The sequence below is a fragment of the Amaranthus tricolor genome, chromosome 12 (genome assembly GCF_026212465.1).
Source record: "Amaranthus tricolor cultivar Red isolate AtriRed21 chromosome 12, ASM2621246v1, whole genome shotgun sequence".
In the NCBI taxonomy this organism is placed as follows: Eukaryota; Viridiplantae; Streptophyta; class Magnoliopsida; order Caryophyllales; family Amaranthaceae; genus Amaranthus; species Amaranthus tricolor.
Window position 1 is genome coordinate 835,464 of NC_080058.1, and position 19,020 is coordinate 854,483.

At 30.9% G+C, this 19,020-nt stretch overlaps 2 protein-coding genes across 3 annotated transcripts; one reads left to right on the plus strand and one right to left on the minus strand.

Annotated features, from left to right (window-relative positions):
• The first annotated feature begins 6,942 nt into the window (after positions 1–6,942).
• Positions 6,943–10,693, plus strand: LOC130797012 (uncharacterized). Its single transcript, XM_057659478.1, has 5 exons — positions 6,943–7,414; positions 7,620–7,852; positions 8,313–8,393; positions 9,129–9,479; positions 10,511–10,693. Exons 1-5 carry the CDS (start codon positions 7,261–7,263, stop codon positions 10,610–10,612), a joined length of 921 nt encoding a protein of 306 aa, XP_057515461.1. The 5' UTR covers positions 6,943–7,260; the 3' UTR covers positions 10,613–10,693.
• A 250-nt stretch (positions 10,694–10,943) lies between these two features.
• LOC130797013 (aspartic proteinase 36-like) lies at positions 10,944–18,553 on the minus strand. Of its 2 annotated transcripts, XM_057659481.1 has the most exons (11): positions 18,034–18,499; positions 15,885–16,014; positions 15,548–15,798; positions 14,640–14,864; positions 13,501–13,657; positions 13,329–13,402; positions 12,554–12,650; positions 12,313–12,388; positions 12,119–12,190; positions 11,460–11,509; positions 10,944–11,195 (listed from the first exon to the last, which is right to left on the minus strand). In XM_057659481.1, exons 1-11 carry the CDS (start codon positions 18,249–18,251, stop codon positions 11,094–11,096), a joined length of 1,452 nt encoding a protein of 483 aa, XP_057515464.1. In that variant the 5' UTR covers positions 18,252–18,499; the 3' UTR covers positions 10,944–11,093. The 2 variants fall into 2 exon arrangements, with proteins under 2 accessions (XP_057515464.1, XP_057515463.1); XM_057659480.1 differs by having other exon boundaries at positions 10,975–11,509; positions 18,034–18,553.
• Positions 18,554–19,020: the final 467 nt, after the last annotated feature.

The window sequence follows — 19,020 nt, forward strand, 5'->3', positions numbered from 1 at the left end:
ATTAAATAAATACTGACAAAAAGAGAAAGGGTGTGTCAAGGTTTGGATTAAAGTTGGCATGAAAAAAAAGTTATCACTTTTTAAACAATTTTAAAAAAAATAATATTAATGATCTTATATTTCCCGATTTTGTAATTAAATCTGATTTGATACGATTTAAAAATGGATTTATAATTGTGCAAAAACCATTATGGATACAAAATCCGATCTTGAACCGAACCCAAACATCTGATTGAATTTAAATCGATGACCCGAATGAACATCTAGGCTGATATTGGTATTTGTGATGGGATCAAAAATTTATAATTATTTGATTTTGGATTATAATGTGCTAAATTAAAATGACTCATTAAATTATGAATTTTTTATTCATGAGAAGTTGCACATGACAACATAAACAACTTCTTTATTAGTTTATCAGTATAAAAATGCGTACATTCGATACTCTCAAATCATATAGTAGAGTAATAAAATAATGTTATTGTTGTAGGATAGGTTGGGAAAAAGACTAGAATAGTGTAAGAGTTTAATATAAGACATTTTTTGAAAAGTAATTCTCGCTCTTTAACAACTCTGACAAGACTTAAAGTTTAAAAAAACACAAATACTTATGAAAGACGGTTTTTTTTGAAATCATCTCTAATTAGTCGGCTTATAAAGGAAAATGTAGAGTAAGATTAGACATTAAGATTTAAGGAAAATTAACAACCAGTCTCTTGAAAAACCGTTTTTCTGAGAGACATCTCTCAAACTCAGTCCAACAAACTTTGACGCATACTCGTACTCTACTTTTTTCTTTATGTACAACTCAATTAAAGATGGTCACTCAAAAAAACCATCTCTAAAAATTTATAAAAAATTAAAATAAGTTATAAAAACGAACTGCCAATTGACTGGGAGAATATTCTATGGAAAAACCTATAGGATGAGGAAAAGTGCTTGTAAATAAAGTACTCATTTCTTGACCTTTGATTTTGTCTTTGTATACATAATTTCTTGCATCACTATGTTCAATCTAACGGTTCAAATTGCATCATTTCTGTTAGGGATTACTCCTATTATATGTTTATCTCTCTGTTGCTATGAGTTTGTCCAATATTTCTATTTTACTTTGTCATTTATACTTTACAAAATTTTAATATAGGCTAATATTATTATTTTTTCTTTAATTTTTATTTATATTTTTTTCACTTTTATTATTAATTGCATAATTTAATTGTCTCTACCATTTTTTTTAATAACCGTCCAATAATACATTGTTACAAACTTTTTTTTTTTTAATAGAAGTCTTGATTCCAATAGCTTGTGTTTATGTAACTTAAGGTTAAAGAGAAAAGTCAAAAATTAATTAATAATATTTATACATGTTTTTTTTAGATTAAATAATATAAATAATAATAAAAAATAATTTAAATATGTAAATCAGATTAAAGAATAAAAAATTAAAAGGATTCTAACTAATAAATAAAGCAAATTAAGAGCGACGAATGAAAATATGTTGTTAGATGATGTGAAATGAAAGATATGTAAATTGTAATGACTCATCAAGTATTAGTTAGGAAGTATAGCAAATTGTATAATAATGTATGTTCAATAATAAATTTCCCTATCAAAGTAATTATATTTTTAAAATACTATTTTAAATATACTTAAGCTTGTAGAAGTATGATTGAATTCGTTTATTTATTCCCTCCCTTTTTTAAGTTTACTCCAATAAAAAAATTTTATAAGAAATAATCAAAGGGAATAAATTAAAAAGACGAGATAATTAAGACAATTAACATTTATCATGTCTCTTTAAAAGTGAGCTCACTACCGGCCACATAATAATACAAATATACAAGCAAACAAATAAATAGACTTGATCGGTCATATACAAATTCATGAACAAATCCACTACGGCTCTTGGAATTAAATTTATTCCTCTAATCCAATATAGGGACATAAAATGTTATGAAAAATACAACAATGCTAGAATAAATAGAACTCACTTTCCAACCATTTTTTTTCATTTATATGCATCATTCAAAAATATATATATATAATTCATTAAAAAATATTAATATAATAAGAGTTTTTGACTGGCGGCATCTCAAACGCCTTAATTAACTAACAAGAAAATTAACAAATAAAAAAATATTTGTCAAACAGACTTTAAATATTCCATTTAAAAATAAAGGTAAATATTATTCAAACTCATGACAATCCGACGCGTTGACTTTTGATATCGATATCAATAAATTCAATCAATCAAAAAAATTTAAATTTATGATTGATATCAAAAAATACGTAACTCCTAATAGTTAACTATAATTATTCCTAGAGGATGTAATTAATTTACTAGTTTTCATAACAAACAATGATTCATTGTTTGACAAAAATGTCAAGGGTCAAAGAAAAAAATACTAGTCAAGAAAAATGCTTAACAAATAAAAGACAAACCATAATGAACGACACGATTGAACTTGAACAAATATTAATACATCATGCGATACCCATCATTGTCGTGTATTAAACATATAATTAATCATCAAATCATACCACTACTATAAATTAATGAGCAAGTCATGTATCATATATATATAGCCTCAAATGACATGAATTCATATAATTAGTTTATTTCTTTAATAAATTATTTTAAAATTATAAGTGATCATTTTGAAATAGTAAGTATAGTATATTAAATTAGTCCAATAAAAATAATCTCACACTAACACCATTTTATTTGAAAATTTGTGTTAATTGATATATTAAAAAAACAATTTGAGTTGATATGATAAACGTTGCGTAGGTCATATATTATGCTATAAAAAATGAATTATATTATCATACAATATAGTGATACACATAATTAATAACTATTTAATAATATTTAGAAAAACCCTCATTAATAGAAGGGTAACTAAACAAGATAAAGCAAACACTTAGCGTTATTTTGATATTACGTAGTCACATTTCATATCACATGTCTATACAATTGCGTTTCAAATATTTTTAAAATGTAATTTGAATAATTACAAAAGTTTTATACTAAAATTTCATTTCTAATTTTGCTTATTTAAAAAATTGAATGAGAGAGCTTAAAATTATCATTTCTATTATTAATACAATTGAAATTTACGGTATTTTATTAAAATACCTCTAATTATCAATTGAAGTCGATTTGAAAATATAAGAAGTCGGACTGGCCCGCCCAAACTCCGATGCGACTTCCCCACTGTTGTTAGAATGACTTTGGTAAAAAGAAGCAATTGAAGAATTTCACTTTAAAATTCACGGCCTGTTGAAGAGTACAATTTGCATGCATGCTGCATTCAGTTATGTTTCTTTTCTTGGCGTGAAATGACAAAGGCATTAAAGAGACTTTATGATAATAACATCCAGAAATTTCAGACTAATCAACCTCACAACTTTGGTCATACTTACGGGAGGTTTATGTTCCATCATACAAAATTCTTTAATGTTAAAGTGTTTAAAAATAAAAAGTTATTAGAAAAATATCATAATTTTTTAAATTGTATAGAGTCTTTAATGAATTTGTTAATTTTTTCTTCGTTTCTGATGAAACTGCTATCGTCACACTTTTTTTTTTAGTTTATTTCTTTTATTTTGATACAATTTCTTTTTATGGAATTGTTCTCACTCCTTTTATTTATTACGTCTTTTTGACTTTATTGTTTAATCAATTAAAAGTCAAAAAGTTGATTAAAAGTCATTAGTCAAACACATCGTCAATGAGTTCTAAACAACTCGAGTTTTTTAATTTTTTTCTATAGCTTTTGATTTTGGGAGTTTTTCTATGTAAATTTGGTACGTGCTTATTCTTATAAAAATTGGTATTCAAAATTTATTTAAATATTAAAATTTTTACACTAATTATCACCAGTGAGTGAGTGAGTTCTGAGTAATACAGATGAAATAGGTGATCCAAGGACCACGTTTTTGTCCTTTTTGTGGATGGCCAATGATTTCTTGAAAGTAGAACAAATTCATATCACCACCAACTAAAGGCTTTTTTATTTTCATTTTCAAATATTTTTTTCATTTTATCACAAAACAATTTGTTCAAATTATCAACAACTTGCAAATGCTTTATAAAAGATGGCCTTGAATCTCAATTAAAGAGCAAAAAATATAATGCATCGAAGTTCGTGAATTAGAATTCAAATTTAGTTAAAATTTTATTCTTGATATATTAAAATTAGATATAGCTTTGGTTAATTTTAACTTATAAATAATTTACGCTGATAAAAGTTAAATTAAAAGTTGGGACCACATCAAGTGGGCTCGATGATGGTTAGTGGTTACCCCCACTAGCTAGTTGGTGATCAACCACCCACCAATGAAGATTCCACTATAGACAATGCAATAATAGTAGTAAGGACAAATATAGAAAAGCTAGTAGAACCCAACAAGCTAGAAAAAGCAAAGCATGCATGTATTTTAGCTAATTAAGATAGAATATAAAGCTCGTATGCATGTAATAAAACCAAAAACAAAATTGTCCATTATCCCTACTACTCCCTCCCTATCTATACTTATTAACATTAACCTATATAATGAAGTTAAGGGCACTTTGTCCCAAATAAACCTCCCAATTAAAGACCACTTATAATAAAGTTTTTTTGACCTAGATTTGTGGTAATTGTGGTTGGAGAAGTTTGAATTTGCTTGATTTGTAGGGAATATACTTATAAATTTCGGGAACCTCCAGCGTAACACATACTCCTATTATATAGTGTCGTTGTTGATGCTAAGCATTTAATTGCATTTGGTTTAAAACATTGGCAATGCTTGTAAGGATGTAGCATTAATGAAAATTGAATTTTATCTTGATTGAAACATGTACTATTTTTACCAGAATTAATTTGAATATATAGCTATAATATATTTAAAAAAATATATGCATAAAGATAAACTATGTACTAATTAGAGTTTTAAAATATATTACAAGATAAGCTGAGAGGTATAGAGCTATATGAGAATTAAATTTATGCCTTTTCTAAAAAAATAATACATGCTCTCCAACTGAATACGTCTCGATTCTTGAAGTAAAAGATCATTTGTCATACTAAATACTACTAAAATATTAATGATTATAAACTTTTTGTAATTTTCTAATTATCTACAATTAGAGATGTAATAGTCCGGTTTAAAATGAACCAAATAATTATATGTAAATATAAATTTCGGGTCACGCGTCGGACATTTAAGTTAAACTGTATATAGGATCGATGAATTGGACGGACAACGACATGAGTTGCGAATTGGAAAGACAATAATGACATCTTAAATATTAGAGGCATGTTAGGATGAACTCATTGTTTGTATGTAACCTATATAATGCATTGTATGAAGTCTCTGACATGTGCTGGTTTATGTTCTTTGAACTTGCTATGATATTGTCTTTCGACAACTAGCAGGTCGATTTGCAGGCAGGAATAGTGTGTTAGGACTTCAACATTAAAACCTATAAATGAGCTGACTGTCGTACACGATCTATGATATTTTGTCGTTGAACTTGTTTATTTATTTTAGCAAGTGCGTTTATATTTTAAACTAGAATATGGTTTTGAAGAGGCCCTTAGGCTCTCAAGTTTTAACCTTTAAGACTTTCGCTAAATTGTTGTTGCTATCTTTATTTGCTTATTTCTTTATCACTAGAACATCATCGATCCTATACACAGTTTACCTTAAATGTCCGACGTGTTACCAGGAATTTATATTTACATATAATTATCTAATTGACTTTAAACCGAACTATTACAAAAAATATTTAAGATTAAATTAGTGCATAGATAAGACTTTTAAGAGTTCAAGACTAAATATAACACATAAGCCAAATAAAATAGAGTTAAACATTAAAATACAACTTGTAATTATTCAAAAAAAATAGAAGTGTCAAATTCAAATTTCAACTAAGTTAAAGATACTAGTGTATATTAATCACAAATTATTGTATAAGATAACTTTATTGTGAGACACGTTCAATACATGAGTTAAATAATTCATCTAATATATTATTAGAATATGAACTTTTTATTTGAAATCGTCTCACCGAACAACAGTCTCTTAATAGAGTATCTTAATACTATTATAAACCTTAGTCTAGGTGATGGACTAATGGTATTGGGCCAGCCACAGCAAACAAGCCTTCTCTAATATCAACTGAAACTGGGCCATTTTACTCAGGCCCGGCCTTTCATTACATCTAACGATTATGAAGTATGAATAATGAACATTTTTTCTTGTTTTGCTTATCCGTATCCAATATCTTTTAACATAACTACATAAGTAATTTGTTTTTAAAATTACAGATTAGTTTATTGGTGAAGAACTTATCTTTTTACTCTTGGTGAAAAGGGTTCATTCTCATTATCTATTGAAAAGATTAATTTTCTTTTATTATATGTAGAAATTCTCTAGCTTATCCTCAAATTAAAAAGTGGCTAGGCGGGTTTTGAAAGGTTAAAACTTAAATATACGCAACCTTAACCTTGTTAGTAATATAATGCTTTTGATTGATTTAGGGTGAAAATTATATACAACTTCACATAAATAAAAAGTGCATGCATATAATTTAATAAACCATTTAATATAATCCATTGTAATCCAAATAATTAATCATATAAAGTATTTACTAAAATTGAAAAAAAACTTGGAGCAAGATTGGGATCAAAAACCTTGCTAGTTGCTATACTTATTCACTTTTACGCTAAACTAGTATTGATACTCGAACAATCTCAAATAATAATACTGACTTTTTTGAATGTTAAAACATCTACTTTCATACTTCAAATACTCACTTTTTATTTGTTTCATGCTCAACATGTCATTTTTAGATGTTAAAAATGATACTTTAAATTTTAAAGTGTTTATTTAAAAAATTTAAAATCTTTATATGAACCTGTCTCACATAAAACATATACTCACCCCCTTATCTTTCAAGAAATTGAATAAAAGAAAAAAGAATACATTGATTTTGACCCTCCATCCTCCATACACCCATAATTTGTCATGGACTACAAGTGACAAAGTTGGAGCATACTATGCCACAAAAATTTAAGTTATGACATGGCACAAATAGCTAAGATCTTTCTAGTTTCCACCACTTAGATTGCAAACCAACACAACTCACCCCACCTTATCCAACCAAAAACACCCAAAAAATCACTAATCACAAAAATTACTTACCAAAAAAAATTGTTATGTAGAACCAAACACCTCACCATCTAGATTTTTCAAGAATGGAGAGGAGAGATGATCTCCCTTGCAACCACCACCGCGATCCATACGACCACAACCCCAATCCCCACCACCAACGCGCCTTTTCTTCCTATCTCCAATCACCACCAGTTTCGCTCCGCCCATCTTATCAAAACTAAAAATCGTCGCTCAGGTCATGTAACACATGGTAAGTTAGTAACACGTATAATTTTTCTTAGTTTAACTTTAGATTTTATATCATAAGTTTAAACTTTTAATTGAAGTTGTTCATTGACATGATATCAGAAATCGACCATCAAATTAAGTTAGTTTAAGCGGTAAATTTAGTTTAAATCAAATTTGTCTAGATAATGTATATTTTTATTTAATGAGTAGTTATGTTATTATTGTAGTTACAAGTGACTCAAACAAAACAAAAGTGTCCTCAGGCTCAGATCCAACGGTAGAGAATATAGAAGCAGATAAACTGGTGGATGGGATGGATTTTGGAGAATTATGTGATGAATTTGAATGTATAAGTAGTCCATTGGTTGAATCCACTGCTAGACAGCTTGTTCGTGACATATTAGAGCTCAGGGAAGGTAACCGAGCACTTGGTACTTATGCTGTTTCTGTCAAATATAAGGTAAACTTTTTTTATAAATTGAAATTAATTAATAATCTAATTAATTGTTTGTTTGCCGTGAACCATGTTTAGAATATTTTTTAATAATTTCAAATTTGCCTTTAGTTTGCTGTGAATAATCCAATATTTGTCCTAGTTTGCTGGCAGCATAGTCTATTAATTAGTAATATGATATATTATGGGCAAATGTAAGCAAAGGTTAGTCTATAAGAAAATAATGTAAAAGTGAAATAATTCACAGCAGATGGGTGAAAGATTGAATTACTAATGTCAAAATTTTTTTTTCCGAGGGTAGGGGAAAATCTAAACTCGAATCTGATTAAGTTATGACTTAAAATTAGCCTAAAGTAAATCTATATTAATTCGGTTGTAAGATATTTTAGAATTCGAAATAGGTAAAATTGTATAAGCTAATTGTGAAAAAATGATTATGATATGAAATTATTGTTGGAAAATGCAGGATCCAGTTAGAAGCTTTACAGGAAGAGACAAGTATAAAAGGCCATTATGGATAACTGATGCACTTGAGAATACCAAAGTGGTAAAAACAATGCTTTCTAATTGGGTTTAAATTTTTAACTACTCTCATGTGCAATCGTTGTGCCATCTCTTCCAACCTACCCCAATTACCTATGCAACTTAAAATCCCACTCATAAATTTTTTTAAACAAAAAAACTTTGGACTTTTTTATAAAAAAATTGGTCTTTTAGAGTTATTATATTGAAGCTTGGAATGAGCTTTTTAGATCTTGAAATAGCATTTTAAGTTTTAGAATTGACAATTTTAAATTCTTAGAGTTGGCATTTTAAGTCTCGGGTAGTCATTGTAACCCTTGACGTAGGAATTGTAAGCCTTGAAATTGACATTTTAAAGGTTGGAATAGCTAGTTAAAAATTATAGATAAGTCTTTGGATACTTAATGTTTAGGCTTGGAATAAGGGTTTTAAACATTAAATGGGAATTTTAAGTCTTGAAATGGGTGTACTGACTATTAAGGCTTGAATTTGGAAAAGAAAATAATTTTTATGGGTTGGATTGTATGGTCGCACACATATGTCAGTCTCATTAGAGAGTTTGCGATAAAGTATAGAACATGTGTTGAAGTCTCAACCACCAGCTTAAACTTTTAATTGAGTTAGTTCTTTGACATGGTCAAATAGGCTATTAACATGTCTTGAACTGTCAATTTGTTTGTTTTATCTGATCCGATTTGATCTTTTCCCACTAGTTAAGTAGTCACTTTGAACATTCTTGTGAAACTCCCCTCTATGGCAGGCAGTGCAAGAAATGGTAATGCTATCAACAAGTGTACTAAACATCAAATGGACTCTAAAAGGGAGGCCAAAATCATTCATAGGTAGCATTGGTGGAGATATAATCATTAAGGTGAATTCTAAGTTCACCTTAAACCAGATTAGTGGACAAGTAATAGAACATGAAGAATCCTGGGATTTATCTTCATCATCGCCACTAGCTCAAGTGTATTTCTGGGTATCGCGCCGCCTTTTCGCAGCCAAAGAAGGTGGCAAAGATGTGGTGGATTCTGTCAAGGACATGAGTAGCAAGGTTTCTTCCTCTAAGGAAAATGTAGATATGTACCCAGATCCTTCTGGTGATCCTACCAAGGTATGTATATTACCACTTCATGTTATTTCAGTAACTAAAACTTACTTTCACTTTTTCGTAGATGATTTTATAAGTTCAAGTCAAACATAAATAAATAATTGATCTCGTTATTGTTAATAACTTGGATTAAGTATGTAAGTTGGATCTCTCAATGCCAAGTAGTAACTAGGTTTGAAGTTCTATTTTTTTGGAGTTTTATGTACGGATATGGTGTAAAGTGTAGGTTAATCTGAATCAACTTTTTTTTGCAAGGGCAGAGTAAAGATTTTGTAGATACTATTCATTTTTTCAATGTCTTTTAAGAAAGGTATTTATTATTAAAAGATAAAATTTTTTCCACTTCAAGAAATTCATGAAAAATAGTTCAAGACAAAATGTATTGTATAACATTATATTCTAAAATTACTTCAAATATAAAAAAGTTTACAAACAAATCACTTAAAAAGTGTTGCTCAAATTCAGGCCTAAATAGTACTATTTAATATTTGAGGCCCCTTATTTTTAGGGGCCCTAGGCGGTCGGTTACCCAACCTATGCTTAGAACCAGTTCTGTCTTTTTGGTACAAGGGTAAGGTTATGTATATTGAATCTATCAAACATCACATAACGAAAGCTGCTTGACATTGTGATAATGATATGCTATTATCATACATTTAATTATTCAACTGATCTTGAACGAAATGGTCTCATTACGCCCAATTCGCGCGTGCAACAACTTAGGCATTTTTTTTATTTTCTGGGCATTTTTTAATTTTGATCTTAAAGATATCAATTTTGACCTAAAAGGTATCAATTTTAAAAGTTGATAGTTTTAAGACCAAAATTGATAAATGCCCAAAAAATTAAAATGTTATTACACACGCGAATTAGGCTGGCCTAAATTGACGGTCACGTCTCATCCAAGTTTTTGTGTTAATTATTTTACTCTCTAAAGACGCAAAGTAGTTAATGACAGAGAAATAACGCGATGAGATTGTCACTGTTGTTTAATCCAAGAACTGAAATTTGACATGTTTATTTTTATGTTACAGTTTTTCCAAAGGGATGATAGCTACCAAAGGGACTTGTATCAAATAGCCTTATTCCTTGCACTACTTTACTTTGTTGTACAATACTTAAAAACAACTTTGTAAACCCCTCATGAAAAACTTTTATGTGTAAATTTTTTTACTCATGTATATGTAAAATCATTAAAAATTTTGTATTTGTGCTAATTTGCTCCATTTTATAATTTTCTCACTTTTTAATAGTAGTATTTTTGCATATCTAATGAAAAAATTAGAGTATATATTATTTCAAAATGAGTCAAAATAACTAACACTCGCTTTGTCCCTTTTAGAAAAAATTATAGTCTTATTCCTAGTTTAAAATATTAACCAGTACGCTAACGGTTAATAGCTACTCAAAACTTTTTTTTATCAAACATACCCTTAATATTAGGCAAGCACTAAAAGACGGAGAATAATAAAAATTATAAAAAGACAAAATTTTGTATTTATTCTTCTTTCTATGTCACTAATTTAAGCCTTCTTATCTTTACTAAAAGATGTATATATATTTTCAATTTTCAAAAATCAATTGTAATATTTACTCCTATATATTGTCACATAGATATCAAAAAAAGGCTACAATTGTAAATGTAGCAAAAAAAGCCAAAGGCCATGAGATTTGAAGGTAGGTTGAGCTTCCTCTTTGTCCACTTGGATCATATGTATGCTTCGCCAGTCATGTAAGCATCAAAATACAAGACATTAGGAGATGAATGAATTATTTAATTATACATGTAAAATCAATTATATCGAGCGAATAATCAATTGACACTTTTCTTTTACAGGATAAAAAAACTATGGATAAAAAAAACGACCTATAAATTTAAAGATGAATAGTGAAAAAGAAGTTAGCTAAGAGTAGCGTAAACACAAACAATATAGTCCTCCCGTAATTTAAAGAATTAGCGGATGAAAGGTTATGGGCGCCTACAGTGTACACGGTTCCTGACTTTGAATCCTTCACTTTGATGCTTGACGAACCTGAAACATTAGTGCGATAACGTTAAAAGAATGATAAAAGTGAAATAGCAATGTTGTATTCAAACAATTAGGGAGCCTGATCTTTAGTGCAAAAACACGGTCGCATCATTCGTATCAGCCGAGTTGAAAGATTTTCAAATCAATCAAAACCAACACACCTGCGTCGTACAAGTGTAAAAGAAATTGTCTTTTATGGTCGGGATTTCTCATGATCTCGGATAATGTTTGATGGTATGACAACCGCATCACTGTAAAAGTTTATTGCAATCGCAACCATGATACGTTTTTGCACTATAGACCGATCTCATACATTTTATGAAGCAGGTGTGAGAATAGTTGTCCCTCGTCAATCATAAAGTTTATCTTAACACAAGATCAAAAGTGACATTCTCTTTGGCAGAACACTATCAGCTAGAGTTGTTGACTGGTTTGACCAGCCGCTTGCTAGCTGATAAATCGATTGTTTGGTAAAAATTTGTGGGTCAAAAAGCCAAAAACCAGTAACAAGTCACTCCAACCGGTCAAACCTCTCGTTTAAGCTACTGCATTGTATTTCATCTTTTGTAAGATAAAACCATGTTTCGAAGAAAATAAAGGAGAGATGCTCACAGTTATAGTTGGTCCATCCAATATTTTGATTTACTAAGTCGTAAAAGACCACTTTGCTGGATAGTACGATATCTGCAATCAAAGACGGAAAAAATCAAATCGAAGAATTTGTAAGAAAATCATGTTGAGCGGAAGATCTCGGTATTGAAAACGATTATTTATAGAAACTAGAAGTATAGTAAATGTCATTATACCTCCCAAGATAGTTACGTCCTTCCCATCTCGAGACTGTAATCCACTGTTCATCCAACCAACGCACCACTTATCATCCTGGGCAACCAAATTAACACAACCGATCAGCAATGAAATGCAAAAAAGGAGAAAGTATTACTACGCTCCAACCAACCAACTTTAAAGTTCGAATATTTTTATTGCGCAAAAGAGAATTTCAAAGAAAAGACGTGTAAAATAAATTTCAGGGATACGTATACTTACACCATCACCGAGGGGAAAGAAGTACTCGTGAGGGTATACTTTCAAATCGAGAGAGTTAGCGAAATGGAAGGTCACGTGTGGGAAGCCATTATCTATACTGGAACACAGGTGAAATAAATAATTTTCCAAAGTCAATCCAACATAAAATATACAAATAATTTACTCTAAGAGGCATCAGATAAACAAGGTAGCTTCTTTGACAATTAAATTAACAAGTATAGGCAGAAATCACGAGAATATGAGATCGAACTGCATAGTGCAAAATATGGCAGCATCATATTGTATCGGCTAAGTCATAAAGATTTCAAATCTTATTAACTGATTAGTGTTACCAGGATCGAGGAACGATCCGGGTCGCAGAACGGGATGGGGAAAGTAATCGCACGGCCCAGATCGAGGTTCGCTAGGCAAACCATCAATCTTGGTGAGAGTGAACCGATACTACCCACATAGTAAAAATGTAAAAAAACGCGATTTGGGCTGATTCAAAGGATATCTCATGGTTTCGGTTGATATTTGGCGATATGACAACCACATCACCATGACTGTCAGTATGATCTCATAAGGTGTAGAATTTCACCTTAAGTCATATTCCCATTTTTTTCCGGCCAATAAATCAAATAGCACCAAAGGTTCGTAGTCATGAATGATTCAGTAAATCATTGTCAATCATAAAATCGCGATGAACAATAAATGGAAGCACACACAAAAAACTTTCCGGAGTCTCCAATTTCAGTAACACGCTATCATAATCTAACAGTCAAATGGGAATTACTTTCCGGAGTATTGAAAGCATTTGAATTGATCCTCGACAGTATGTAATTGTAAATTAGGCTGCTTGGAGAGAATCTGCATATTACAAACGAACAAAAACACTAAGATGTTTATTCAACTTTCATATCGAAAACCAACATCGTAATAGGATGAAAATCAATTCAATGACGTACTGTATCTACAATCTTGTCATAAGCATCATCTGGAAGATAGGCCAAAGTCGTACCGCTGTCAATGATTGCCCCTCTATCGCTACCAGAGGAATCCGAATAAAGTTCTAGAGCCTGACCATCCACCTCGATACTCTTCATGATAATATTGTAATGTGCCCTAAGAGGGTAGTAGCAGTCTGATTACAACATACATAACGGGCTTTAATAAAAATTAACTAATTTAACATGCAAGCAAACAGAAAAACGAACTTTACGAGCAATCAGAAAGAGAACGATATGAAACGACTAGTGAGTGATCATGCTCATACGAACACTTCTATAGCTTTCCTCTATGCTTGAATTAATGAAGATGCACTAGCCCATACTAACCCAGAAATGCAGTCAAGACAGGCTACCAGTCAACAAAAGTGAACAATTAAACCATGAAGGATAAATGTGTCACCACAAACGTCCAAGCCCGAGGCTATAAAGTGGAGGTCTTACGTGAGATGTGAAACGCAAAAGGATCTAGACATTAGAGATGTATATCGTTTTTTGGCTTTTTATTAAGCAAGAAAAAAGCATAACAAACTTCCATCAATCCGAGAAAGGATTTCAGGCATTGTTAATGATGTTATGACTCTTCGTCCCACCTTAACACAATTTTCGAACTCTTCATATTTCATGCCGACATTTCATTCAGCATCATCAAGCAAAAGGTTACTTCTCTTTGACCCTACATTGTGTTCACCACCTTCACCTTAAAAGATTGCTTCCTCAAGGCCCTAAAGTCACCATCCGTCGACAGCCAACCGCTATCTAATTTTAGATCACATCACATCAATGATCAAATCAAATCACCACTATTACTATCTGGATTTATCGCTACCACTAGCAACCTTTTTTTGCAACACCAAAATCAAATCACAATCCCAAACAAGGGTTCAATACTTCTTCATAAGAAGTTGTGCTAAACATATCAACAAATACAATTTCTCAATGATATAGAACGCTAAAAACCATAAAAACAAAACAAAGCGAACACATCAACCAATCACTAACAGAAGGGAAGAAAATTAGCCCTACTGATTCTTGTTATTTGATCAAGACTTGTGGTTCTTAAACCAAAAATGAGAAATAAAATTCAAAAAATCACATACTGGTTTGGAATTAGTGGAGTAGTATTCATCTTTGGCTCGATGAGTTCCCCAATGGACCAAATTCCACCTCCTTTGTCATTATCCAAGCAATGAGAAAACATCTTTGGCACCTTTTTGGCTGCCGCGAGTTGTGATAGTACAGATGAGTTTGCTTGTCCAAAACCCATGATGCCATCAAGTGCTTCTTCAGATGAACTGAGTTGACCAGATTGTTTAGACCCACAACTGAAAGAGACGATACATTTAGAAACATTGAACATCATTATAGAATGCCAGAAAGAGAACATAATTTTGGAAATTAAGCAACATAAATCAAATCAAACGTGAACTCGATAATATTGGTAGTAGAGCGCACTAAAGGAATTTACTCAATACTCCATCGGGCCCTTTAAATTGCAACAGGGAAAATTAGAGATTAGTGGGGTCATTCAAATTGTATGAATGATATTAAGAGATAATGAACATGTGTGGATAAGAATGGCGGGAACATTTCCATGAAAGAAAATTGTGGCAAAGTAAAACGGACATGCTAAAATGGAAAGTGTGGGAATATCAAAGGGACAAAGGAAGTAACAAAGAACGATAATCACCAATATATGCACAAATCCCAAAAATCAGTCTCAAAAGAAAGATCCAAAGTACAGAATGCAAATGCACGTGCAAGGTACAACTAACAACATCCCAGCACTCCCAAAACCCAAGGGTTTGAATCACATGTTTCAGTCATCATCATCATCATCATCATCATCATCAACCAAATATCCCGACAGGGTCTGGGTGAGAAAGGTGACGAACAATCCATAGCCGTAAACACGCTTCAATGCTAATAGAAATTACTCTCCTTCTATGTCTCACTTACAATGCAAGATATAAAAAAAACTAAAAAAAAAGGAGGTTGAGACTATTACCCAAAAACGATAGACCCGCTCCCAGTTTTGCTTTGTGAGTCACGCGAGGCGGCCTCAATATAATGATAAGTATCCTGAACAAAGTATCCAGAAGTTGTGCTACCATCGCCATATGTAACTTCATATTGACAAGGTATATCTGATTGACAACCAGATAGAGTACCCTGGTATATCATGGTACACTGGCTATCATCACAGTTGATTAATTCGGCCGAAGATGAACCTTTCGGATCATAAAGATTCAATTTTATCTGCAATGCAAATAACATTAGTTCTTAAGCCGTTGAATACAGATGGGCGAAGTCAACAATGGGTTTAAAGATTATGCATGACATACTCCAAGCCCACTTTTCTTGGGGCACTGATCACATCCCGCACAGTTAACCCACAAGAGATCACTTCCTGTATCAACTTGAACATGATACTCTTTTGGAGGCTCACCAATCTGAATTTTTGTGAAGTACAACCTACAAAAATCATCAAAAAAAATTTAAAAATCAACTCATCATTATTTTAAAGACACGGGGAAATGTAGACTTGCGAATTTTCATACACTTGAAATCTTAAAGCTTTCCTGCTACTATTTAAGCAAAGCAAAATATCATGGATCCTGTTGAGTTTGTATTCTTAATTCTTTAGTCAAACAACTCTGTGAACAAATTTCTGCTAACAAAACAATTGTCGAGTATATCCGGATAGGCGAGATTGAGGATTTTATTTGGATTGGCAGTGCACGAAAAGGAAAAATTAATCAAAAAAGAAAGTTATATGTGTGGATGGTAACGCACTGGTGTCTTGCAACTAACGTTATTTTTAAAAATGGTAAACATTTGAAGTATGAATGACCATAAGTAGCCAAATACATACAAGCTAGGAATCACTTCATTAATGAACCCTATTTCGAATTGATCATCCTCCCGAAGCCTTTAACTTCAAGTGATGACTATCAATTGACTGTGCAAGCAGGAATGAATGAATTATCAAAGATGGAACCATGATTTTCGACCCCTTTTGACTCTACGCATAGAAATTTCTCGTCTTTAAATCCTAATTACTAGCAAGTAGGACCAACAAGGACAATCAAGACATTGTGTATGACCTAGGAAGCAAGATGGTAACAAGTAAAATTCTTCACCAAAACTATATCATAAGCTTTCTTTGATTGTTGTCTTAACGTTCGTAGATAAGTAGCCATCCATCAATACTAGGAAAGGCGATATGAAATATTTTAAAAAAATTTCCAACTAAATGATCTTGTTATCAAATACTCCTCCTATTCCAGTTAATTTGCATCATTTGCCATTTTGGTCCGTCCCATTTAATTTGCTATCATTTCTATTTTTAGACGATGGTCCACCACTTCCTTTTAATCTCATTCATTCATTTTAACTCTCTTTTAATTTCATCCATACAATTCATTTTCTTTATTCATTTATTACCATTATCCACCTTTTTCTTAAAAAACACTCACTTTCTCTTTGCTTCAATCCTATCACGACAGAAGGAGTTGAGAAGTTTGTTTCCCTCTTTTCCAAAAAACGCAATAAACACAAGAGATGGGTAACAATGAGAGGAGACTATTGACTACTTTTAAGTAGTTGACTAGTTGATTTTACTAAAACACATATCATTTTCTCCACCTTATAGTGATCAATAAATCCTAAAATTAAAGACAAATATGAATTATTTTTAAAAACTTAAAAAGGATAAATAGAGACTAGAAAATAGAAATACTACTCCTACTTTTCACTAGAATGTCCTTTTCTCCAAAAAGATCAATTGAAGCATCCAAATTTTTAAGCTTACCTTATTTAACTCACATAAAAAGTACTATAGTTCATTAGATAATGGTAAGAATATTCTTTTTCCAAGTAACAAAAATACATCATTCATTTAGCTATTTCTAGAATATCTTCCCCACCTATGGAAAGAATTTGCTTATTCCACCTTCCAATTTCCATTGATCCAATCAACAAAACCAATTTACATACATAACCAAAAAAAATTCCAAAAACATAATTCTACATGCATTACTCTTAACACATAAATAGAATCTATGTATAATTGTACATGTTAGGTATAAATTTAACAAATAATACATCTACGCCGGAACCTTAATTTAAAAAAAATACGAGTTTTGTTTCATAATCATGGGATGTGACATACTAAAAATTTCAAATTTTGACATTTAAACATCTTTCATCAACCTAAAAACAGTGAACATATACAAATTACAACTTGTCAAAGTCTTTGAGGGTCTCTCCCGTATATGAAAAAATTAATAAAAAAATATATTAAATTTATTAATAAAATAAATATATTGCAAAATAAACATAGAGGTTCGAATTTTTCAAGACAGCTCAGCAAGTAGTTAATCAAATTGAAACATCAAAATGAAGCATTTCTAATCAAAATCAATGGTTTAGAAATGCACCCAAAAAAATTAAATCAAAATAAATAAGAAATAGAAAGAAAAAAGAGCATACCCAGCATCAGAAGGCTGTCCATTACCACCAAGAGAAAGATCAACAGCTCCAAGCATTCTACCATGGCGAAGAACATCTCTTTCTTTAATCTCTTTCAATGTCCTTTTCCCACCTTTATATCTATGTTCTACCTCAAAAAACACATTTCCTGAAACCATTAAAAGATAAAAACTTTGCCAAATACAAAGACCCAACACCATAAAAATTCGCAGATCCATGTTTTTTAAAATAACCCAGCAAAACCCAGATTCAGGATTCAATCTTTTTAGTAAATGTTTCGGTTTAATTAGCAATTAAGCCAAGATTATGATAGGAATTTGCTAATCCATGAAAACCCACCTTCCTTAAAATTTGAGGTCGGTGGAAGGAGGAGGAGAGATAATAATAGAAGAAGAAAAAAAACAGAGGGATATATAAAAATAAAAATAAAAAATAAAAAATAAACACAAGATTTTATTTGTAATGTACTGTAAAGGAAGAATATTTTTAAAATTTACAATATTTTATTTTTAGGAAGATATATCTAATTTGAATATTTGGTCATCCTTATATTCTTTTAAGTTTGCCATAAAAATAACATGGGCAAAATACCACTTTTAAAAAAAATTCAACATCCTTAAAAGGAAAATATAGTATAAGAATTAATTGTGTGTGTAAAATTTGAAAAATTACAAAAGCTTATGAGTATCATGTTTAATTTACCTAAAATTTGAATAATCCATCGTTTGTTATTGTTTATTGCCTTTAATTATCACTATTTACCTCCTTCTTTACCTTTATCTTTATTTTTAGTTATTTTTACGTATTCAATTTATTCTATTTGTAAGTTGCAGGTTTTTCTCTCTTTGAAGACCTTTCTCGAGCCGAAGGACTCTTTGACTGCAGTCTCCTCTATGGGTATGAGCTGCCATCATTCTTCCCTCCCTATACCCTGACAATAGTTTCCTATGAGTGGAATACACTGTGTATGATGATGATAGTATGAAC

Coding starts and splice junctions, on each gene's coding strand:
- LOC130797012 (XM_057659478.1), top strand. CDS start 7,261: ATGATCTCCCTTGCAACCACCACCGCGATCCATACGACCACAACCCCA. Junction 7,415..7,619: donor CTCAGGTCATGTAACACATG/GTAAGTTAGTAA, acceptor TTATTATTGTAG/TTACAAGTGACTCAAACAAA. Junction 7,853..8,312: donor CTGTTTCTGTCAAATATAAG/GTAAACTTTTTT, acceptor TGGAAAATGCAG/GATCCAGTTAGAAGCTTTAC.
- LOC130797013 (XM_057659480.1), bottom strand. CDS start 18,251: ATGGATCTGCGAATTTTTATGGTGTTGGGTCTTTGTATTTGGCAAAGT. Junction 14,865..15,547: donor AGCGGGTCTATCGTTTTTGG/GTAATAGTCTCA, acceptor CGTCTCTTTCAG/TTGTGGGTCTAAACAATCTG. Junction 12,191..12,312: donor GGACGTAACTATCTTGGGAG/GTATAATGACAT, acceptor CTTTGATTGCAG/ATATCGTACTATCCAGCAAA.